The 21,689-nt window shown below is 45.6% G+C and overlaps 1 protein-coding gene across 1 annotated transcript in view; it reads right to left on the reverse strand.

The window, feature by feature from the left end:
- Positions 1 to 798: 798 nt before the first annotated feature.
- The window catches only part of LOC137438681 (aspartyl/asparaginyl beta-hydroxylase), a 50,958-nt gene continuing 30,067 nt past the window's right edge, over positions 799 to 21,689 (reverse strand). The window contains exons 4-14 of the mRNA XM_068133923.2: positions 15,893 to 15,981; positions 15,605 to 15,691; positions 12,870 to 13,020; positions 12,642 to 12,778; positions 12,297 to 12,395; positions 10,445 to 10,537; positions 9,917 to 10,054; positions 5,359 to 5,494; positions 4,969 to 5,060; positions 4,646 to 4,779; positions 799 to 2,900 (exon numbers count right to left, since the gene is read on the reverse strand). Of these exons, the coding sequence (XP_067990024.1) occupies positions 2,750 to 2,900; positions 4,646 to 4,779; positions 4,969 to 5,060; positions 5,359 to 5,494; positions 9,917 to 10,054; positions 10,445 to 10,537; positions 12,297 to 12,395; positions 12,642 to 12,778; positions 12,870 to 13,020; positions 15,605 to 15,691; positions 15,893 to 15,981 (1,307 nt within the window). The 3' untranslated portion in view covers positions 799 to 2,749. The remainder of the gene's footprint in view (positions 2,901 to 4,645; positions 4,780 to 4,968; positions 5,061 to 5,358; positions 5,495 to 9,916; positions 10,055 to 10,444; positions 10,538 to 12,296; positions 12,396 to 12,641; positions 12,779 to 12,869; positions 13,021 to 15,604; positions 15,692 to 15,892; positions 15,982 to 21,689) is intronic.

Raw genomic sequence — 21,689 nt, forward strand, 5'->3', positions numbered from 1 at the left:
AAGCAGTTTGGAACTCAGTAATGAGTGTTGCAACTTAGAACAGACAATTTTTACGCGCTACGAGCTTCAGCACTCAGCGGTCCCATTCTGTGAGCTTGTGTGGCCTACCACTTCGCAGCTGAGCTGTTGCTCCTAAACGTTTCCACTTCACAATAACAGCACTTACAGTTGACCGGGTCAGCTCTAGCAGGGCAGAAATTTGACAAACTGACTTGTTGGAAAGGTGGCATCCTATGATGGGGCCACCTTGAAAGTCAATGAGCTCTTCAGTACGGCCCATTCTACTGCCAATGTTTGTCTATGAAGATTGCATGGCTGTGTGCTTGATTATATATACACCTGTCAGCAATGGGTGTGGCTGAAACAGCCGAATCCACGAATTAGAAGGTGTCCGCATACTTTTGGCCATGTAGTGTAGAGTCAAGCATACGCTCGTGTCTGCCTTCCATCATTTTTGCGTGAACGATAGTTTTGTTGAGGACTCCTGGAGGGGAAATTAATTTAAAAGGGAGATTACGAGCATGTTTGGACATGCTCGTTAAATCACCCGTCATCCACCACTTCATCCTTTTAAGCCGGCCATCTTTAAAGTGACCGACTTCGGTGTGTGCATTTCCAGCCCAGCGTCGCTCGCGGCCCTGTAATGCAACATTATTGTAAACAGAGTAATTTGTGCTTCTTTCCTCAACACATCCCCTGTCAGTTATTTTACATTACATTTTTACAGTAAAACGTTTCTTTAGCAATTCAGCAATAAGGCAATGAAAACAATTGATTAAAAACAAACTTTTCATAAACTTCACTCTTACTTGCATAATGCTTTATTATAAATATTGAATTGTACATCACAATATTAATTTCGCATGTTGTGTTCAAATGAAAACGAAATTTGGAAAAATATGAATGGAAATGGGGAATTCTTCCCATAAGTAGTTGGTTTGGAAATCTCATAATTTACCACAAGTGGAAGAGAAACATTGAAATCAAAAACATTCTCAAGAATGCAAATATCTCCCCTAATATAACGAATGAGTCACAGGGTCCAAAATCTGTGGTCGAGCTAACTACAATAGTCATTCCTATGTTGTGAAAGATTTTCACCTTTGTTCTCTGTAAAATGGAAAATGCTTCTTGAAAAACGGATAAATCAGAACTGAACAAAAATGCATGAAAACAAATGTTGGCAAATGCAAACACTATTTGAGTGGCCATATTAAACAGGTGGCCACATGATCAGGGTCACTGGACACTGCACTGTATTGCTCTCTCCAAACCGGAATGCAGGTTATTTTATCCACACAAGGCACCTTGCCGTATAATCAAGGTTTTGCAATTAACAACAAGAAAAAGAGCAATCAGTGATTGCAAACCCTCGTCAGGATGTATTTTCGGTGGTTTTTAAGGCTTTTGTGTTAAAACAAATATGGCGGCCGAACCACGTGACCGATGGCGTCATCATTTTTTTTTCTCCACTAATTTACTCCGAGATTACGCTCAAGAAATTTTATCTTGATCGGATGACGTTTTGTACTTGTCAAATTATGACGTCATAATGGAGGCACCTATGAAATCATCATTAAAATATTTTATTCCACATGGAGAGTTCTTTACAATGAGCCATGTCTCAACTTTTTCTATTCAGCACTTTCAGAGATATAGAGGTGCAAAGGTTTTTGGTTTTTCCAAGATGGCGGCCGAACCACGTGACCTACGACGTCATAATTATTAAAAATTCTACAGGTGGAGTTGCACCTACGATGAAAATTTCCTGTCAATCAGACTAACGGTTGCAGAGAAAATCATATTTATTCTGTGCAGACAAACACACAAACAGACTCAAATGCAATACCCTCTCCTCTGGTGAGGGTAATAATGGGTCAAATGTCAAATGAGGCCATAAATAGGTCACCCACTTTACAAAGGTTTCTAGGACACCCTAAAGTGTCTGTATCGTCACCGATAAGTGCACACATAAACCTTTGCATATAGACCAATGTCTATCCGATTTAGTCAGTAAGCGATGTTGCAAGGTATTATTTTGGACCAAGTCTTATCTGGATTGGTTGAAATGAAATGCTTGGTTGGCCAAAAATCTTCATTTCACAACCATTGACCTTTGATCTGTGTATAACCTGGAAAACGACTGTAATCTAAAATGTTTCTCAGCAACGCTGTCCGGGCTTTATGAAAGTCCTTTGTGCCAAATCCAATTTTTATCGACGAATAAGGTAATGGCAAAATGTCTTTTTTTATTGGGGTTTCACCTTTGAACCCATGAAATCAGAATTGGGGCCTAGATCAAAAACTGAAATATGCCTTGATGTCGCACTTGCCAAGGATCGACCCAAATTAAGGAATGGTATGCGATTGTAATTTGTTATAAAGGAAAGAACTGAAGGAAGGAAGGAAAGAAGAAACAGCAAAACAAGACATTTGCCCTCCCTGTATGAGGAGATGTAAATATCAACAGATGAGTTCACCTATACAAGCTATTACAAACTATACCACTTCTTAATCTTCTTCTTCAAAAATATAACATCTCATACTGTGAGGTTGTCTCCACCAATACCGTCACACCGAGGTATTTCTGATACAAGAAGACACGGACAACCCCCTGACATTTTGGCATCACAGCACAAATGGACCATCTTCATGCTGCCCTCATAAACCGTGCATTGCAACGGGAGTTCATCCACCAATGGGTGATATCGCGTTCCGTGAGCATGTCTGATTAGACCATGGTGGGCATCTATATGGGCGACAGGGTACGTCGCTGCTGGGCTGTCAGACTGGGGTGCCAAACGTCCACGATGAAGATTAGTCTGTAGGTTTGCGCGTCCTGCCATACCTCGTGCTCAAACGAGTCGTCGAAGATGATGACCTTCCCTTCTTCCCAGTGCCTGCAAGAGAAAAAGAGAACTGTACAGACTGTGTAAGACCCATGGCACTGGAAAAGGACATAAAGACAGAAAGAGCAGACCTCTATTTTTTTTATATGAGACATGCCCCAAAAGGTAAGTTCTAACCAGACTTAGTGGTGTAATAGTTACAGCATCTGCTCCGAGTCTGGGAGGTTGGTGTTTCAAACCACCGCTGAGTCACACTGAGTTTAAGAAGTCTAGGAGGTCGGCGATTCAAATCTGCTGCTTCCTTGCTCGACATTCAGCATTTAAAAAGACTGCAGACATTCCCCATGGGTTGGCATCCATTGGAGGAGGAAATTCCCTCTTAGAAAATGCCCTGAAAGAGTTGAATGGGGAGCATCAGTGAACAACTATCTTTAAGTCTTTCCACAGATTCTCAATGGGATTCAGGTCTGGACTTTGGCCGGGCCACTCAAGGACTTTCACGTTCTTGTTCTGAAACCATTCCAGTATTGCTTTGGCTTTATGGCTTGGGATCATTGCCCTGTTGGGATGTAAATCTTCACTGCAGTCGAAGGTCTTTTGCACTCTGAAGCAGCTTCTCCTCAAGGATTTGCCTGTATTTGGCTTAAATTGTTCCCTCTATCCTTACAAGAGTCTCCTAATCCCTGCCGCTGAAAGGCATCCCCATAGCATGATGATGCCACCACCATGCTTCACGGTAGGAATGGTGTCAGATTGGTGATGAGCAGTGCTCAGTTTCAGCCAGACATAGCACCTTTCATTTAGGCCAAAGAGTTCAATTTTCGTCTCATCAGACCACAGAGTATTTCGCCTCATGCTCTGAGTCTTTGGTCCAGGTGCGCTGTCATGTGCATTTTTCTTACGAATGGCTTCCGTCTGGCCACTCGCCCATAAAGCCTAGATTTGTGAAGGATTGCAGAGACTGTTGTCCTTCCGGCAGATTCTCCAATCTCAGTCATGGAACTCTGTAGTTTTGTCAGTGTGGTCATTTGGTTCTTCTTCACCTCCCTGACCAAGCTCCTTCATGGAGTCATCCCTTCCCTTGGGTGAACGTTTAGCTGGATGTCCTGTCTACTATCATTAGGTGGTGGATGACAAGATTCTCAAGCTGGCAGCATGGCCTAGAGGTATGCACACTGACCTCCAAGCCATCTAGTCTGGGTTCAAATCCCGATCCAGTTATACACTGTCATCCCGATGTTTCACAGGCAGTGCAATTCATCAATATGTGCGCAGTTCCTCAAATGGACGTTAAACTGGATACCTATCTGCCGGCATTAGTTGGTGGATGTTAAAGATCCCACGTTGTCCTTTGTGAAGAGTCGGCAAGATATCGCCGGCACCATGGTCAAATTCAAAATTCCTGCTGGGAGGGGAATGGTAAACCGCCCGGCATGACCGCAGGTCAAGAAACTGCTCCAGCGGAACCAACACCCATAACAGAGTATGGTGCATCGGATCAGATAAGGATCTCACAATGTCTTTCCCAAAGAGGAGAATAGTTATTGCTAAACAGCTTGAGCAAATTACAAATCCCTGCTCCTATAACATCGAGAAGGCAAAGGCAACCCCCCTGGTGTAACACCTGCCATGGAGATGTTTTGGCAGCATTGCAGAGATCATCAAAGTGATACTTCTGTCACTTTTCATCATCTTGTTCCTGTGTTTGCTATTGTTGGTAATGCTTCAGATTTCAAACCAACCACTCAGTGACGAGATGTGTTAACAGAAGCCAGGCGATCCAATTAAGCATTTACCTGGTTTCACGTCCACAGCGAATGCTGCATCCGTCGGGAGGGACGACCAGGCCAAGGTGCAAACGGAGCCGGCAGTTTGTGGGTCCAGTGTGTGGCCACACGTGCGTACCAGGCTGCATGATGGAAAACTTTACCTGCCAACCGGAGAAGGACAACGTGAAATGTCATTTTAATTTGGAAGGTCGAGTTTGAAATCACGAGTAGTGTTAAAACTCCGTTGGAATCGTGTATTCCTTCCCACACTCGTCTCATATTTAAATCCCAATATGACATTTTAACATTATTTTGGTTCAGAGCTTTTCCTCTTCTTTTTGTGGCCTCACCTGGCCCCTGGTACAACCCACAGACTCCGGAAATCTTTCCATGATGGCACAGGTGCGCGGCGTCTGCAAGCAGCTCTTTTCATTCCTTCGACCTACAGGGGTACAATAGTTTGAGGCCTTAGTACAATGGTGGATCTGTTACTCAACCCTCGGTGGGACGGAATGGAGTGTGCAGGGAGTCATTGAATATCTCGGCAGAAATAAATCTTATTACAAAATAAAAGCTTATCATGTGTGGCTGTCATGCTAGGTGTCAGCCATTGTGGGCAGTATGAAGAGTTAGCCAGGTGAGTGGTTTGTGAATGTGGACACGAGACATGGTCTGCGTGGTGTGCGGCGTACAGAACCGATGGGACTCAATGAGGCTCAGACGGTATTGTGCCAACATGCCTTGTTGCCAAAGAGTGAACTGTTTCCAGTTGCCGGACTTCCGTAGATTTTCATCCTCAGACAGGAAAAGGCTTTGCTGCTTGTCCATCACGGCGAGGGCCTCATCCCTTATTGTGTGCCAGCTCTTTTCTAGCGCCTGCGAGCCGATGCAGACATTTAATGGGTACGTTTATGAAACGTTAATAAAAACAAGTACAGATACATTCAAAGTACACCGCCCCCATGCCAAATAATTAAATGTCCTCCGGGGCGCATCTGGCGCCCGGCAATACCGCAGTGCAGCTCAGACTGTATTTGGAGGGAGAGGTGTACAATAATTGATTGATTAATTGCATAATTAAAATCAAGAGAAAAGATCATCATAAAATATTTTCTTAATCAATTGGCTAATAGCATAACTAAACCACTAGTGCTTCATCCGAAGATGTATCTTTTAGAAATTTAATTAAATAAAGCATTAATTAAAATAATAATAATAATTAATTGATTAATCAAAAACAAATGAATCGATTAAGTGATTAATCAATAAATCAAAAATATCCTTTGTAGCCACATCACTTGATCACTGTCATGTCCAAATATTAGCTTCCCAACTCAAAAGGTGCCTGTGATATTGCCCAGATGAGAAAGAAAATAAATAAATAAATAATAATGAAAATAAATAAATAAATAAATAATAATGAAAATAAATAAATAATAATCATAAAAAAATGAAATAATTAATCAATTCGCTAATATAACATAAACCACCGCCATTTCATCAGAATCTGTAACTTAAAAAAAAAAATTTTAGTCATTAATCGAATAATTAAATAATTAATCGATTAATTGATTAATCAATAAATAAAAAATAGCCTTTGCAGCCAAATCACTTCGTCATTGACATGTCCAAACATCAGCTTCCTAACTCAAAAGGTGCCTGAGATAATGGCCAGAAGAGAAAGGAAATGTAGAAGTACTTAATTAATCACTAATAATGAAATAACTCCTCAATTAATTGATTAATCAAAAAACAAAAAATACCGTTTTTGACAACGTACTTGCTCACTATTGTGCAGAAATTTCAGCTTCCTAGCTCAAAGGATGGCTGAGATATCGCCCGGACAAACAAACAAACAAGAAAGAAAGCAAGAAAACAAAACCAGAGTGAAGACTGAGTACTCCCTTTCAGCGTGCGTCACTGCCGAGCCCCCTTCGGTGCCCGGCAATGACGTTATGCAGCGCCTGATTGTTATTTTTTTGTATTAGTGACTGCCCCTATTCACCCGTAAAACGGGGTGAATAGGGACAGCCATAAAAATCCTATTTATTCCTATTTAACCCATATATGCGGTTAATAGGGACTATAAGTTGCTTTTTTTTTTTAAACTAGAGAACACTTTCAACCCAAATATCAACAAATCAGTATGGTTATCAATTTTCAGCGAAAAAAGTTTCCGAACTTTTTTTCAGTTTGTGTCCCTATTCACCTTGCTGTCCCTATTCACCCCATTTTACGGTACATTCAAAGTACACCACCCCCATGCCAAGTAATTAAATATCCTACAGTGCGGCATTGCCGGGGCGCCTCCTCTGGTGAACATTTGATGACAACAGCTGAAATGGTCAAAAGGTTATGACCCGGATGGACACGCACACACGCACACACGCACGTCTCCTGCTGTGCAGGGGACGGGTTAACAACATGTCAATGTCTGCAAGGGATGGTGTTAGCTCAAGGACAAAGGTCATGTCTGTTTAGAAAAAAATGTGGCGATGAAAATCCATTTTAACGCCGCACGTGTGAAGCGAAAAGTCGGGTTAAGCAATTGGTTCACTTTGTCTGTCTGCCGACAAACATAAGTTTATGATAGAGGAACAATAATTTCGATTGAATGTTTCATTTTGAACATGAATTGGAAAACGAACCTGTAGTTTAACAGGACTTTGGCTCTGAATGTGCCCTGATTGTGCATGAGCAGAGAGGAGCGAGATCATTTTATTTTACTCTCTGCCTGTCTGGCAGTGAAACAAAATTGAAAATAATTCCAAACAAGTACACATACATTCAAAGTACACCGCCCCATGCCAAATAATTAAATATGCTGCAGCGCGGCATTGCCGGGGCGCCTCCGGCGCCCGGCAATACCGCAGTGCAGCTCATTGAGGCTGCATTGGGAGGGAGAGGTGTACACTAATTGATTGATTAATTGTATAATTAAAATCAATAAAAGATTATCACAAAATATTTTCATAATCAATTGGCTAATCGCATAACTAAACCAGTAGTGCTTCATCCGAAGATGTATCTTTTAGAAATTTAATTAAATAAGTCATTTATAAAAAATTAAATAATTAATTGATTACTCAATAAATAATTAATCGATTAATCAATAAATACTTAATAGATGAAATGATTAATCAATAAATCAAAAATATCCTTGATAGCCACATCACTTGGTCACTCATGTCCAAATATTAGCTTCCCAGCTCAAAAGGTGCCTGAGATATTGGCCAAATGAGAAAGAAAATAAATAAATGATTAATAATGAAAATAAATAAATAATAATCATAAAAAAATTAAATTATTAATCAATTTGGTCAGAGAACACATAAACTACCACTATTTCATCAGAATCTGTAACTTAAAAAAAAAAAATTTTTTTGTCATTAATCGAATAATTAAATAATTAATCGATTAATTGATTAATTAATAAATCAAAAATATCCTTTGCAGCCAAATCACCTGGTCATTGGCATGTCCAAATATCAGCTTCCTAACTCAAAAGGTGCCTGAGTTAATAATGGTCAGAAGATAAATGAAATTTAATTAATTAAATAAGTACTTAATTAAACGCTAATAATTAAATAACTCCTCAATTAATTGATTATTCAAAAAACAAAAAATACCGTATTTGACAAAGGACTTGCTCACTACTGTGCCGAAATTTCAGCTTCCTAGCTCAAAGGATGGCTGAGATATCGTCCGGACAACCAAGAAAGAAAACAAACAAACAAGAAAACAAGTACAGATACATTCAAAGTACACCGCCCCATGCCAAATAATTAAATATGCTGCAGCGCGGCATTGCCGGGACGCCTCCGGCGCCCGGCAATACCGCAGTGCAGCTCATTGAGGCTGCATTGGGAGGGAGAGGTGTACACTAATTGATTGATTAATTGTATAATTAAAATCAATAAAAGATTATCACAAAATATTTTCATAATCAATTGGCTAATCGCATAACTAAACCACTAGTGCTTCATCCGAAGATGTATCTTTTAGAAATTTAATTAAATAAGTCATTTATAAAAAATTAAATAATTAATTCATTACTCAATAAATAATTAATCGATTAATCAATAAATAATTAATAGATGAAATGATTAATCAATAAATCAAAAATATCCTTGATAGCCACATCACTTGGTCACTCATGTCCAAATATTAGCTTCCCAGCTCAAAAGGTGCCTGAGATATTGGCCAAATGAGAAAGAAAATAAATAAATGATTAATAATGAAAATAAATCTATAATAATCATAAAAAAATTAAATTATTAATCAATTTGGTCAGAGAACACATAAACTACCACTATTTCATCAGAATCTGTAACTTAAAAAAAAAAATTTTTTTTGTCATTAATCAAATAATTAAATAATTAATCGATTAATTGATTAATTAATAAATCAAAAATATCCTTTGCAGCCAAATCACCTGGTCATTGGCATGTACAAATATCAGCTTCCTAACTCAAAAGGTGCCTGAGTTAATGGTCAGAAGAGAAAGGAAATTTGATTAATTAAATAAGTACTTAATTAAACGCTAATAATTAAATAACTCCTCAATTTATTGATTAATCAAAAATAATAAAATACCGTTTTTGACAAAGGACTTGCTCACTATTGTGCCGAAATTTCAGCTTCCTAGCTCAAAGGATGGCTGAGATATCGTCCGGACAACCAAGAAAGAAAACAAACAAACAAGAAAACAAGAAACCAGAGTGAAAACTGAGTACTCTCTTTCAGCGTGCGTCACTGCCAAGCCCCCTTCGGTGCCCGGCAATGACGATTTGCAATGCCTGGAGGTGGCATAGGAAAGGAGCGGTGTACAACAGGAAACTTGCTGTTTTTAGGGGTGTCATAAAGGACACAAACAACAGGCACTAATAACTAATATAATATGTTAAATAAGGTGGTGTAATAGACGCTGCATCAACAGCGGTAAAAGTTAGATTTTACCTTTTCTGAAACCTTTAAAATCTTTGTTTTATTTCAATTGAATTACATACTTGAACACAAATTGCCTCTGACACTTTCAAAAACCTTTCGTTAGCAGTACTAGGACAAAATAATATGGCATTTTACATGATCTCGACCAATCATATTTGCTGCTCGCAGACCATGCCCATGTCCTTGTTTCTCAAGACCGCGTGGGGTAATGTGTTGGATTAAATCTCTAGTTATAATAGTCAAGTGTCCTCTACATTTTCAACTACTCCCTTGGCTTCAAACAATCCCACAATCACGTGGTCATTCTAGCGTCCGTCCGGCTTGTCGGGTACATTCAGTACAACTCACCCGAACAAGACTCGTGTACCCAGTCTCGACTGCCGTCCACCAGGGCTGTGCCTGAAGGCTGTTGACGTTGTAAAGTGAACGCTGGAACACCGACAAGAAGTGACCCCTTTTGTGACCCCGCTCGTACCACGTGTATGCCTGGAAACAAAGCAGCGGATGCATGGATCACGTAACGCTTGACTAGGCCTTCACAACCTTTCAGATGGGGAGCAAAACTATGACATTCCTTGTTGTCACTTTCGTGTTGTCATTAAACATTGTTGGGATTTATTCACGGCAAAAGTGTCAAATGTCAAAACAAACCAAATTATATCACCAAATGTCAACAAATTCCACAACAACGGTTCTGCTTCAGCCAAAGTAGAACCATATCCCACGCATTTTTACAATATGTAAATATAAAAACAACAGATTTGGCATTTCAAGCACATCCTCATGCACAGATGTCAAATTCAGACTCTTGGGCCTGTTATCAGGAAGCAAGGCCTTGCCCTTGTCCATCAGGTAGCATAGGAGTGACACACCCACCTCCTCCTGTCGGCCGGCCCGCTGGAGCGCATCTCCAAGGTGGAAGTAGAAACGTCCATCATCAGTACCAGATGCTCCAGATTCAATCCCTTTCTGCAGTTGTGCAAAGCACTTGTTAACGATCTTCCAAATGGAATGACGCAGATCAGAGCAATGATGATGAACATAAAAAAATGTGTTTTAAAGACATTTTTTTCCCCTCCATTGCTGTTGGAGATGGGATAATGGCTCAATGATGGAATACCAACAGAACAAGCACAAAGATCTTCACAGACTACCTTTTTACCACAACCCTTCCCCAACCAAACAAAAACAAGAGGTACTTGAACAGGTACCTGTGTTATACAATGCTGTAGAAGTTGTCATTTAGTAGGACTAATGACAATTTATACAGTGTTGTACTATTTCGAATACAATTGTTTATAAACGGGCGACAAATGATCTTCGATTGGGATGGAAACCCAGATTGGGATGGCAGCCGAATGAATGGCGACAACATTATCCGAGGTGTCGTACCAGCACGTCACCAAAATAACGAAATAGTTATGCACATTAGTTGTTTATAATGACGAAACATCCGTAATGTTACTTATGGACCTCTGGTAGCTTGTAACTGTTGCTGCGTTTTTGCCTGAGGAAGAAATGCTGAAATCTATCTATCCGGGTTCTTCCCAACATCTTTGTTCCTTTCACATTTCTTTCTACTTTTTCATATTTCTCTTTATTCATTCTAATTCTTGCGTCATATTTATTTCTCTCTTTCTTTGTCTATCTGTGTTCGGATAAGTTAATTTTTGCAGAAAATTTTCTGGAAGGTTCACTTGGCTGTGCCTGGATGGGTTTGAGGGTTGAGGAGTAGCAGCTGAAACCCGAATCCTATCCAGGTTCCTCCTGATGACTCCAATGCAGTATTTTGTTTACCGTTTCATTACCATGTGTGCAATTGGGGGTGGATTACATAACTTGGTAAGGAAGCAAAGAAAGGAAGTAAATAGGAGATACAGTATGTGTGTTGTGGGAAAACTGTATTTTAAGGGCGTGTAGAAGGGAAACAGTGGGGGTGCGAAATTCCACTCCGAGTAAAGGAGGATGTTAGAGAATGGGATGGGGAGGGGAATTCCATTCCAAGGAAAGGAGGTTGTTAGAGAGTAGGGTGGGGTGCGAAATTACACTGCGGGCAAAGGAGAATGTTAGAGAGAGTAGGGTGGGCAGGGGAATTCCACTGCAAGGAAAGGAGGATGTTAGAGAGTAGGGTGGGGTGGGAAATTACACTGCGGGCAAAGGAGGATGTTAGAGAGTAGGGTGGGGTGGGAAATTACACTGTGGCAAAGAAGGATGCAAGAGAGAGGAGGGGTGATGGTGGGGAATTCCACTGCAAGTAAAGGAAGATGTTAGAGAGTAGGGTGGGGTGGGGAATTCCATTGCGAGTCTAGGAGGATGTTAGAGAGAGTAGGGTGGGGTGGGAAATTACATTGCGGTAAAGAAGGAAGTTAGAGACAGGAGGGGTGATAGTGGGGAATTCCACTGAAAGTAAAGGAGGATGTTAGAGAGTAGGGTGGAATGGGAAATTCCATTGTGAGCAGGGGCGCCGCCAGGGATTTTGGGCCCCATGAAAAGATATCACAATGGGCCCCTATGAAGCACGTGCGCACATTTTTACCTAATGTTCTCATAATTTTTAGGGCCCTTGTCAGTGCAGGGCCCTTGGAATCATCCTAACTTCCCCCCCCCCCCCCCCCCTTACGGCACCCCTGATTGTGAGTAAAGGAGGATGTCAGAGGTTTGAGGGGTTAGAACAGTAAAACAACACAATTCATTGTTCTGGGTAAGGTGGTAAAATCAAATACTGTACCTGCAAATACGGAATGCTAACATTGATTTGATTTTCTGCTTTGAGGATAAATCCATAATGCACCTGCGCAAAGCCGTCATTTGGGGTCCGAGCCAAGATCTGAGATGAGAAAAGAGCAAAACAGGTGAACCTTTAAATCAAACCGAATCGGAGAAAGGAGAACACATTACAAAAGGAGGTGATTTACAAATGCATGCCATAAACGGATGTCAAATACTTCCTCTTTCTATGATGAACAACTAGTGTCTACCAGGACCGAATAACTTCTACTAGGTGAACAAACAAGGGAAGACGAACATGTTGTCAAAGAGAATGTCCACGTCATACGAGCCAGGTGTGATCTACCTGTTCATAGACTGCCTTTGCCGCTTTGTTGTCTCCAAGCAGGAGATAAGCGACCCCAAGATCATTTAGCAGACCCACATCATCAGGAAACCTGGATGTCAGAGTTTGCAGGGACTTGATTGCCAGTCTCATCCGGCCTAAAGAAAAACAGACATCAATGATGCTCATTGGGGTGGGAGGGAAATAGGGGACAGGTGTTTAAACAAAACCTAACCCAAACTCCCATACCCATAAACTGATATCTGTCAGCTTGGCGGCGCAGAGCGAGGCGCAGGAGATCGGAGGGCACATCAGGGAGGAGAGTTACTTCACCATACATGGCTATGGCACGCAGCAGAACCTCATTGCTGCGAAGTTTCTCTGCCAGATCATCCTGAGCCTGTGGAGGAAAATACAGACAATCCATATGGATTATGATTACCTAGACGAGATAGCCAGAGGAAACAGCAGCACCTGCCTCGTGATTCAACAACTCCAGGAGTTAAAGTCAATACAGTGAAGTGTACATGAAGAGTGGTAATTTGCCTTGTTTATTCACATTCTTGTACATACTGCCATGCATGTGTATGGACATGTGTGGACGATGTGTTAATGAAGGGGTTAATTTAGCGTGGTTGCCATGTTTCCCATGAATCAAGTTTCCTCCCTCGCCCCAACTTCCTTGTTTATTACTTAAGATTCCTCCACGGACCCACATCGGGCTGAGGAGCTTGGTTAATCCCTCAGGGTGGGCGCGGAACGCTATAACCATGAGGGGCTGTGGGCGGATGCGGAGTGCTACAGCGGTGTTGCGCTGTGGGCATGCTTTGGCAGAGCACCAGAGGGCATGGCTCAGTCAGAGTGGGAGGTATGGAGGGAGAAAATCGAGTTCAGCGTAACTGGAAATGGTGTGTATGAACAAGTGTTTACTTCGAGTCTTTGACTCATTCATTCTCTTGGAGTCGATGACCATGTTCAAACACCACCATTATTCTACGACCACCTGTCCAGTCCTTCCTCTATTTAACATTGGTCAAAGAAATGTGGCCCCCAACCAAGGTCATGTCTGAAGCCCTAGAAAGATAAATGAGGTCGCTGTGATCTTCCCTTCTGAGTCTGGTCTCTTTTTGTCCCCTGCCCCTCCAACAAGGATGGAGACGAGGGGCATTTAAATGAGCTCCGTCCGACCGACCGATCATCCTTCCAAGTACTTTTGTGTACGCGATATTTCAGAAAACGTTGAACATTTTGCTTTCATATTGCAGATATCTATTTCTCAGAACATTTTCTCAACCAGATTAGATCACGGCTGTGATTGGCTGAATGATGTTGCCATGGCAACCATCGCAGAAGCTTGGCTTGTATAATGCGATATTTCAAAAAACGTTCAAGATTTAGCGTTCATGTTAGACAGATCTACTCCACATACCACCCAAAAGGCGGGGGACCTATAATTTCAGCTCCTTGTTCTATATTCTCTGATACTTGTTCTGCGCTGTACTTTTACTCACAACTCCCTGAACATCCTCTGTTTGGATATGTTTGTGGCCATAGCGGCGGTAGTTTTCTTCATAACGTTTCAGTGTGTATTACTTGTGCTTCCGTGCTGAGACTCCGTCGGTTCCGTGCTTCCTGTATGGTCTTTGTACAGGGTGCTTCAAAAGTAATAGTGCACTGAACAAAATGATTATGTTTCATAAGTTTGCTAATCTTAAAATTAAAAGGTATGCGAGGGAGTAATGCATTCAATCGTGTCCGTGTGTGTGTGTGCGTGTGCGTGTGTGTGTGCGTGTGTGTTCGTGTGTTTTCGTGTGTTTGTGAACAAGATATCTGGAAAACTTCTGAACGGATTTGGATGAAAGTTGGTGGGATGATTGCCCTTGGGATAAGGGAGAATTGATTTGTTTTTGGTGAAGCTCAGGATATTATTCCGGATCCAAGAATTTTTTGAAGGATTGTTTACCATTGGAAGATAGGGCTCTTTTTTTTAACATTATCTTCTATATATTCTATATTTAACATTGTGATATGAAAATAGTTTTCATATTTGTTGTAAATGTAGTTTAAACTCGTGGTTATGCGTTAGAGCGGTGTATTTTATTAGCAGCATCTTCTTCAAGGTTCTTTTTTTTATTTATAATAAAGACATATTCTGTCATTTTAAAACCACCAAAATGTGTATTCGGTTTCCCCGTTTCATAAAATGTATCGTTTGATACGTATAATGCTTTAAAACGTTTTTTTTTTTTTTTTAACCTCAGAAGAGATATCAACATTTACCTCAGTAAATGTCAATCGCGGTGTCAGTATTTGATGAACTTATAAAGACTTAGGTGAGTTATAAGTGTGACCAGCATGTGCACGGGATTCTTCCCCGAAGAATGAGTGGTCGCATTAGCTTGTACGACTTAAAATGAGCGAGTTTTGTTTTGACGTTTGGGCCAGTTTTACATGTTGTATCCCTAAGGAATGAAACGAACGTTTTCCTGGCTTACAATTTTATTTGAAGTCACACATGCCTCAAAATACACTCACTTATATAGAATTGAACGCTGAATCCGAAAATGTAAGTGAAATTGCCTTGTTTTTTTTTTTAACATTATCTTCTACATATTCTAAATATATATCTGTGCAGTGTCTGTCTTATCTTGTGTTGTCTTGTCTCGTGTTGTCACTGAACTACTCCCTCAAACTTTTGCGAAATCGTACTATTCCAACTTGACCCACGGCGGGAGTATGCGCTCTACTGAGTGGCGTTCTCGTTTACTTGCAAGTATCATTCACTCACTCAAGTGAGATACCCACCATGTCTTTGTTGTATTTGACAATAAATAACTTTCTCAGAAAGGCTCGTCTTGTTGCACAAGAGGTGTTAAGTTTCTACCGCACTGTTTATTTTGAAACACCCGGTAGTATACCGTATACAAATTCAACAATATTGTGTTTACCCACCACAAAGGAGTCAAAATTGGTTTCATTGGTACCTGTGCTTTGCCATATCTCGCACGGGGGCTGTTAGGATATCTCTTCACCAAATCATCAAAGGCCTTCACAGATTCTTCGATTTTGCCCTGCACGAGAAGGAATAAACAGAATGCATTGATCACGATCATTCATTCATTCATTCAAAGCACCCAATCGAGACACAGCAGCTCATGATGCAGTCCATGGAAACACCCGATGGCAAAAGCAAACACGTATTTAAACAGTCTCTTAAGGACCCATCTCGTGCCAGATTTCCATGCTCGTCACAGAATGAGGTGGTATGCTACCTTTTTGCGTAGTCCTTCCGCTGCCTCCAGCTCTGCTCTGATGCCCTTATCGAGTTTGTTGAAGAGCATCGGCTTTTTTGCCTTCCCAGCTGTACGGATAATAGGAAGAACGAACATGTAAGGTCTTATTCACATGCTTCTTCGCTAATCAATGACTTCACCCTTACACTCCAATATCATCACAAAGCATGTCACAAGACCCTGTTAACCCAATGGCCAAAATGCTTAACGAGCAACATCGACAAATCAGAGGAAAACAATTATATTTGTGAGTCAGTCATGCACTGGAAAGGGCATCACCTCACATCCATCCACTATAATATTGTTGCGGATCGCGGACAGATGTTATATTGACCGAGCGGTGGTGTATTACCGCGTCCGAACAGTTACTCCCCGATTAGAACCCGATCCCGCCCAAACGTTGGCCGGATCGCACCGCAGCTGCTCAATGAGGGAAAAGACGAAAATGACGCAATGCAAAGAGGAAAAGGAATAAAACGGGTAGACGTACAGACGAGTAATGGGATTTATTATTTACACAAGCAAAAAGGAGCAATCAAGGTTTATTTACAACACATAAGACGCAGGTGACACAGTGCAAATACTAGCTTATAGTTATACAGACTTAACTTATTCCCAGGACAGAACAAACAAAGACACTGACTCACGCGGGGAATTGCAGAGTGGATTGCTGGAAGGAGGTGTGTGGCTGGAGGGGGGGGGGGGGGGGGGGACGGCACGGAGCTGGCTGGAGCTTGATCCCGCACGGGACGTCGGGCTGGACCTCGACGGCCGCTGATGCCACCGGGCCTGTCGTGTGCGCGGGATCACGGGTCGGAGCTGCTTGGTGGAGCCGATGCGCTGGTGGGGGGGTCTGGCGTGACGGGTTCTCTCCTCCTTAAGCGCTCTTGCTCTGATGACCCAGCTCTTTTTCGTCCCTCCTTGTCTCAACTCAAAGTGCATCTAACGCAACCAACTGACCACCGACTCCACTGACTGACTCCTCACGACTCTCTCTTGACGACCAACTCACGACTCACTTGCGTGCGCGCCTTTTATAGCGCCTCCGGCGATTAAGCCGCCGGCCTTTTGGACACGCCCATCGGGGTGCTCACCTCGGCCCTGGTTGGTCGCGCGACCCTCTGGCTCCGCCCTTGATGACGACGGGCGGGCACGCCTTTCTTCTCCGATTCGAGCACATGTTCAATGGCGGTTATTGGAGGGGAGGTAATTCGGCAATCGAGGCCCGGCAATGACGGAAGGGGATGTAAAAGGAAAGGAGATTTTGGGGATGGGAATGAAAGGGGATCTATTCTCTTTCACTGGTGCAATGGAGTACTTCAATTAATGGGAGACACAGCCTTACTCTAAAACACAGAATAAGAGATAACTATCAACAGGGGTATTCTATTATTTGGCTGATGTGTATGCTTGTGGACTAATTATGGGATGCCCTTTCACCTTTACACAGCTCCGGAGGTAGGGGGGCGCAGAATAAACAATAATCATCACCAATTTACCACAATACAACACAATCAAAAAAATACAGGCCTCATCTCCGCAACAATATTATCCACCAGACTGCAGCTATGTCCGTCCAGGACAGGGCTTGGCTTACTGGTCGGACTCGACCCACAATTGTAACCTGAAAAAATAAAATCATACATCTGCCATTTTGGTCCCTACTTATAGGGCTCAGGCTTTAAGCTTGGGTCCTTAGGCCTCTGGTGTACGGTACATTTGATGACTGAACAACATGATTATTAGGAAAGAAAGGTATGCTTTTAAAAAATCTTCAGTCGTGGGGATTTTGTGGTGGGAGACACAAAAAATCTCAATACAAATGTGTATTGTGGAGTATCGCTCCCAGTGGTAGAGTATTACAACCCCATCTCATTCTAAAATATGTCAATCCTCTGTGAAATGAAAACTTATAGTCATCATAGATGTGGGGGTGGGGAGGGGGGGGGGGGTGTAGATGGGAACATACTCGGGGTGTAGATGGGAACATTCTGCTAAGCTGGGATAGCCACCTCCAATTGTTTTTATTATTTTATTTTTTTACATGAAAGTAGGGAATTATCATAAGAAAACCAAAGACATAGATGTGGATCAATTAGCGTATGTATTATTGCACTCCTGTACAGAAAGACTTGAAATTTGGATGTTATCATGAAAAATAACAAATCAAACTCCTTGAAGCTGCACAAATCATTCTAAAATACGCCAATTCTCTGTACTATATTATGGTATTGTAGCGGTTACCGCTGGATGTACATAATCGCCTTGCACCGGCCAGAACACGGCCAGACGTGCCTCTCCCGGGCATGCCCGGACTCACTGTTCCCGGGCACGCCCGAACCTCCCGGGCACGCCCGGTCTCGTCTTTCCCGGGCATGCCCGCTCTCGCCTTTCCAGGGCTCGCCCAGAGCGTCCGGGCATGCCCGCTATCGCCTTTCCAGGGCTCGCCCAGAGCGTCCGGGCATGCCCGCTATCGCCTTTCCAGGGCTCGCCCAGAGCGTCCGGGCATGCCCGCTATCGCCTTTCCAGGGCTCGCCCAGAGCGTCTGGGCATGCCCGCTATCGCCTTTCCAGTGCTCGCCCAGAGCGCCCGGGCATGCCCAGCCTCGACATGCCAGGCCGCAGCTAAACACGCCCGGGCAGGTCCAGACTCGCCTTTCCAAGGCTCGCCCTTGATACCCGGGCATGCCCGGTATAGCTTTTGCCGGGCAAACTTCCCGACATAAATGTGTATATATATTGTTGCCTGAAAAACGGGCTTGTCAGAATACCTGAGCTGTTTTGTTTCAATAAAGCAACTCGGACGAATTCCGTCTTTGGTCGCGTCAATTCTTTCGACTCGCGTTGGAGCGCAGTTCCTTCATTGGTGACCTACCGACATGGATACGGCAGTGACGCTTAAACTGCCTACCTTCTGGGAGGCTCACGCGGCTGTTTGGTTCGCCCAGGCGGACTCCCAGTTCGCCCTGCAAGGCATCACCGCGGACGACACCCGCTTCCACCATGTTGTGGCGGCGCTCGGTTCCGCCACCGCGGCCCGCGCCTTGAGCCTCCTCCAGCACCCGCCGGCTGCTGACAAATACGACGCGCTGAAGACGCTCCTCCTCGGTGCTTTCGCCCTCTCACCGGCAGCACGCGCACGGCGCCTGCTTGACCTGCCCGAGCTCGGCGACACGCGCCCGTCCGAGCGCATGGACTATATGCTCTCGTTGCTCGGCGAGCACTCTCCGGCATTCCTGTTCCGGGAGCTGTTCCTCCGTCAGCTGCCTAACCCGGTACGCCTCGCCCTGGCTGGCACGTTGATCACGGATTCCCGCGCCCTCGCCAGGGAAGCCGATAAGATCTCCTCGGCGGGCCAGCACATTGGCGCGGTTACCTGGAGCCCGCCGCCGTCCGAGACAACGCCCACGACGCCCGAGCACCCTGCGCGGTTGGAGGCCGAACTGCCGGTGCAACTGGCGGCCGTTACGCCGCACCGCCCGCTTCCGACACGACGGCCGGGGCCTCCACCTGACCGGGCGTGGTGTTATTACCACGCCAGGTTCGGACACAAGGCTCGGACGTGCTGGCCCCCGTGCACTTTCGGCAGGTCGGGAAACGGCCGGGCCGGCGTTCATTCCCAGCCATGAGCACCGGCCACTCGGGCAACTTGCTGTTTATTCGGGACAAAGCGTCTGGACGGCGTTTCCTGTGCGACACCGGCGCCCAACTGAGCGTCATACCTGCCTCCGAGCAGGACAGGCTGGACGCAATTTGCGGCCCCTCTTTGGTCGCTGCTAATGGCTCGGCCATACGCACTTTCGGCCCACGCGTCGTCACCCTCTGCTTCGGCAGCCAGCGCTTTCAATGGACTTTTGTTACCGCCAGCGTCCCCGTGGCTTTGCTGGGCGCCGACTTCCTCTGCGCGCACGGGCTGCTGGTCGACGTCAAACGACGTCGCCTTGTCCACGCCGAGACCTTCAGCTCCCTGGCGTGCACAATGAGCAGCTCCGCGCTGACCGAACTGGCGTGCGCCCTCCCGGCAACGAACGAGTTCGCTCGCCTGCTCGTGGAATTCCCGGCCCTCACGCGGCCGACGTTTTCGGCCGTCGCGGTGCGGCACGGGATCGAGCACCACATACCCACTACGGGCCCGCCGGTCTACGCCAGGGCCCGCCGCCTCGACCCAGCCAAGCTCGCCGTGGCAAAGGCCGAATTCGACGCGTTGGAGCACCTCGGCATCGTGCGGCGCTCCGATAGCGCGTGGGCCTCGCCACTGCACATCGTGCCAAAGCCGGGGGGTGGATGGCGCCCGTGTGGCGACTACCGCCGTCTCAATGATGCTACCACCCCCGACAGGTACCCGATCCCGCATATTCAGGACTTTTCCGCCCGTTTGGCGGGACGGGTCATCTTTTCGAAAATTGACCTGATACGGGGCTACCACCAGGTACCTGTCCGGGCGGCCGACGTCCCGAAGACGGCCGTCATCACGCCGTTCGGCCTGTTCGAATTTTTGCGGATGCCGTTTGGCCTCAAGAACGCGGCCCAGGCGTTCCAGCGCTTGATGGACGGCGTGCTGCGCGATCTGCCGTTTCTTTTCGTCTATCTGGACGACATCCTCGTCGCCAGCACGTCCCGAGCCGAGCACCTCCTCCACCTCCGAACACTGTTCGGTCGCCTCAGCAAGCACGACTTAATTGTCAACCCGGTCAAATGCCACTTCGGCACGACGACCGTTGACTTTTTGGGCCACCGCATCACCAAGACCGGGGCCGTGCCGCTGCCGACCAAGGTCGAGGCCATCACCACGTTCCCGCATCCCCGTTCCATCAAGGCCCTCCAAGAGTTCCTCGGCATGGTGAATTTTTATCACCGATTCGTGCCCCGTGCTGCTCAGCTCATGCGGCCCCTTTACGAGGCCCTCCGGGGCAAGCCGGCCAAGCATGACATTGTTTGGTCCGCGGCCATGGACGCGGCCTTCGCCAGTGCCAAACGGGCCCTCGCTGACGCAACGCTGCTGGCTCACCCGGTGCTCAACGCGCCCATCGCCCTCACTACGGACGCCTCCAACTACGCGGTGGGCGCCGTCCATGAGCAATGGGTGGACGGGGTTTGGCAGCCACTCGCTTTTTTCAGCCGGCAACTCCGGCCGAACGAGTTAAACTACAGCACGTTCGACCGCGAGCTGCTCGGGCTATTCCTGGCCGTTCGCCATTTCCGACACCTCCTGGAGGGCCGCCCGTTCACGGCTTTCGTCGACCACAAGCCGTTGGTCTACGCAATGGCTAAGGTCACGGAGCCGTGGTCGGCCCGCCAGCAGCGCCACCTCTCCGCCGTGTCGGAGTTCACCACGGACATCCAGCACGTCGCCGGCAAAGACAACGCTGTGGCCGACTGCCTTTCGCGGGCCAGCGCGAACGCGGTCCACCTCGGCGTGGACTTCACGCTCATGGCGGCCGACCAGACCACCGACGCCTCGGTGCAGGCACTCCGCGTGGCGGACACGGGCCTCCGCCTGGCCGACATCCCCTTCGCGGGCACCGTCCTGCTCTGCGACGTCTCCCAGGGCCAGCCTCGCCCCATCGTGCCCGTTTCCTGGCAGCGCCGCATCTTCGCCTCCATCCACGGCCTTTCTCACCCGGGCCGGAAAGCTTCTCAGAAGCTGGTGTCGGCGCGTTTCGTCTGGCACGGCCTTCGACGAAACATCCGCGACTGGGCCAACGCCTGCACGGCCTGCCAGCGAGCCAAGGTCCACCGCCACACCCAGGCCCCGCTGGCACCTTTCGCCGTGCCTG

The sequence above is a fragment of the Myxine glutinosa genome, chromosome 13 (genome assembly GCF_964187855.1).
Source record: "Myxine glutinosa chromosome 13, kmMyxGlut1.1, whole genome shotgun sequence".
NCBI classification, from domain to species: Eukaryota; Metazoa; Chordata; class Myxini; order Myxiniformes; family Myxinidae; genus Myxine; species Myxine glutinosa.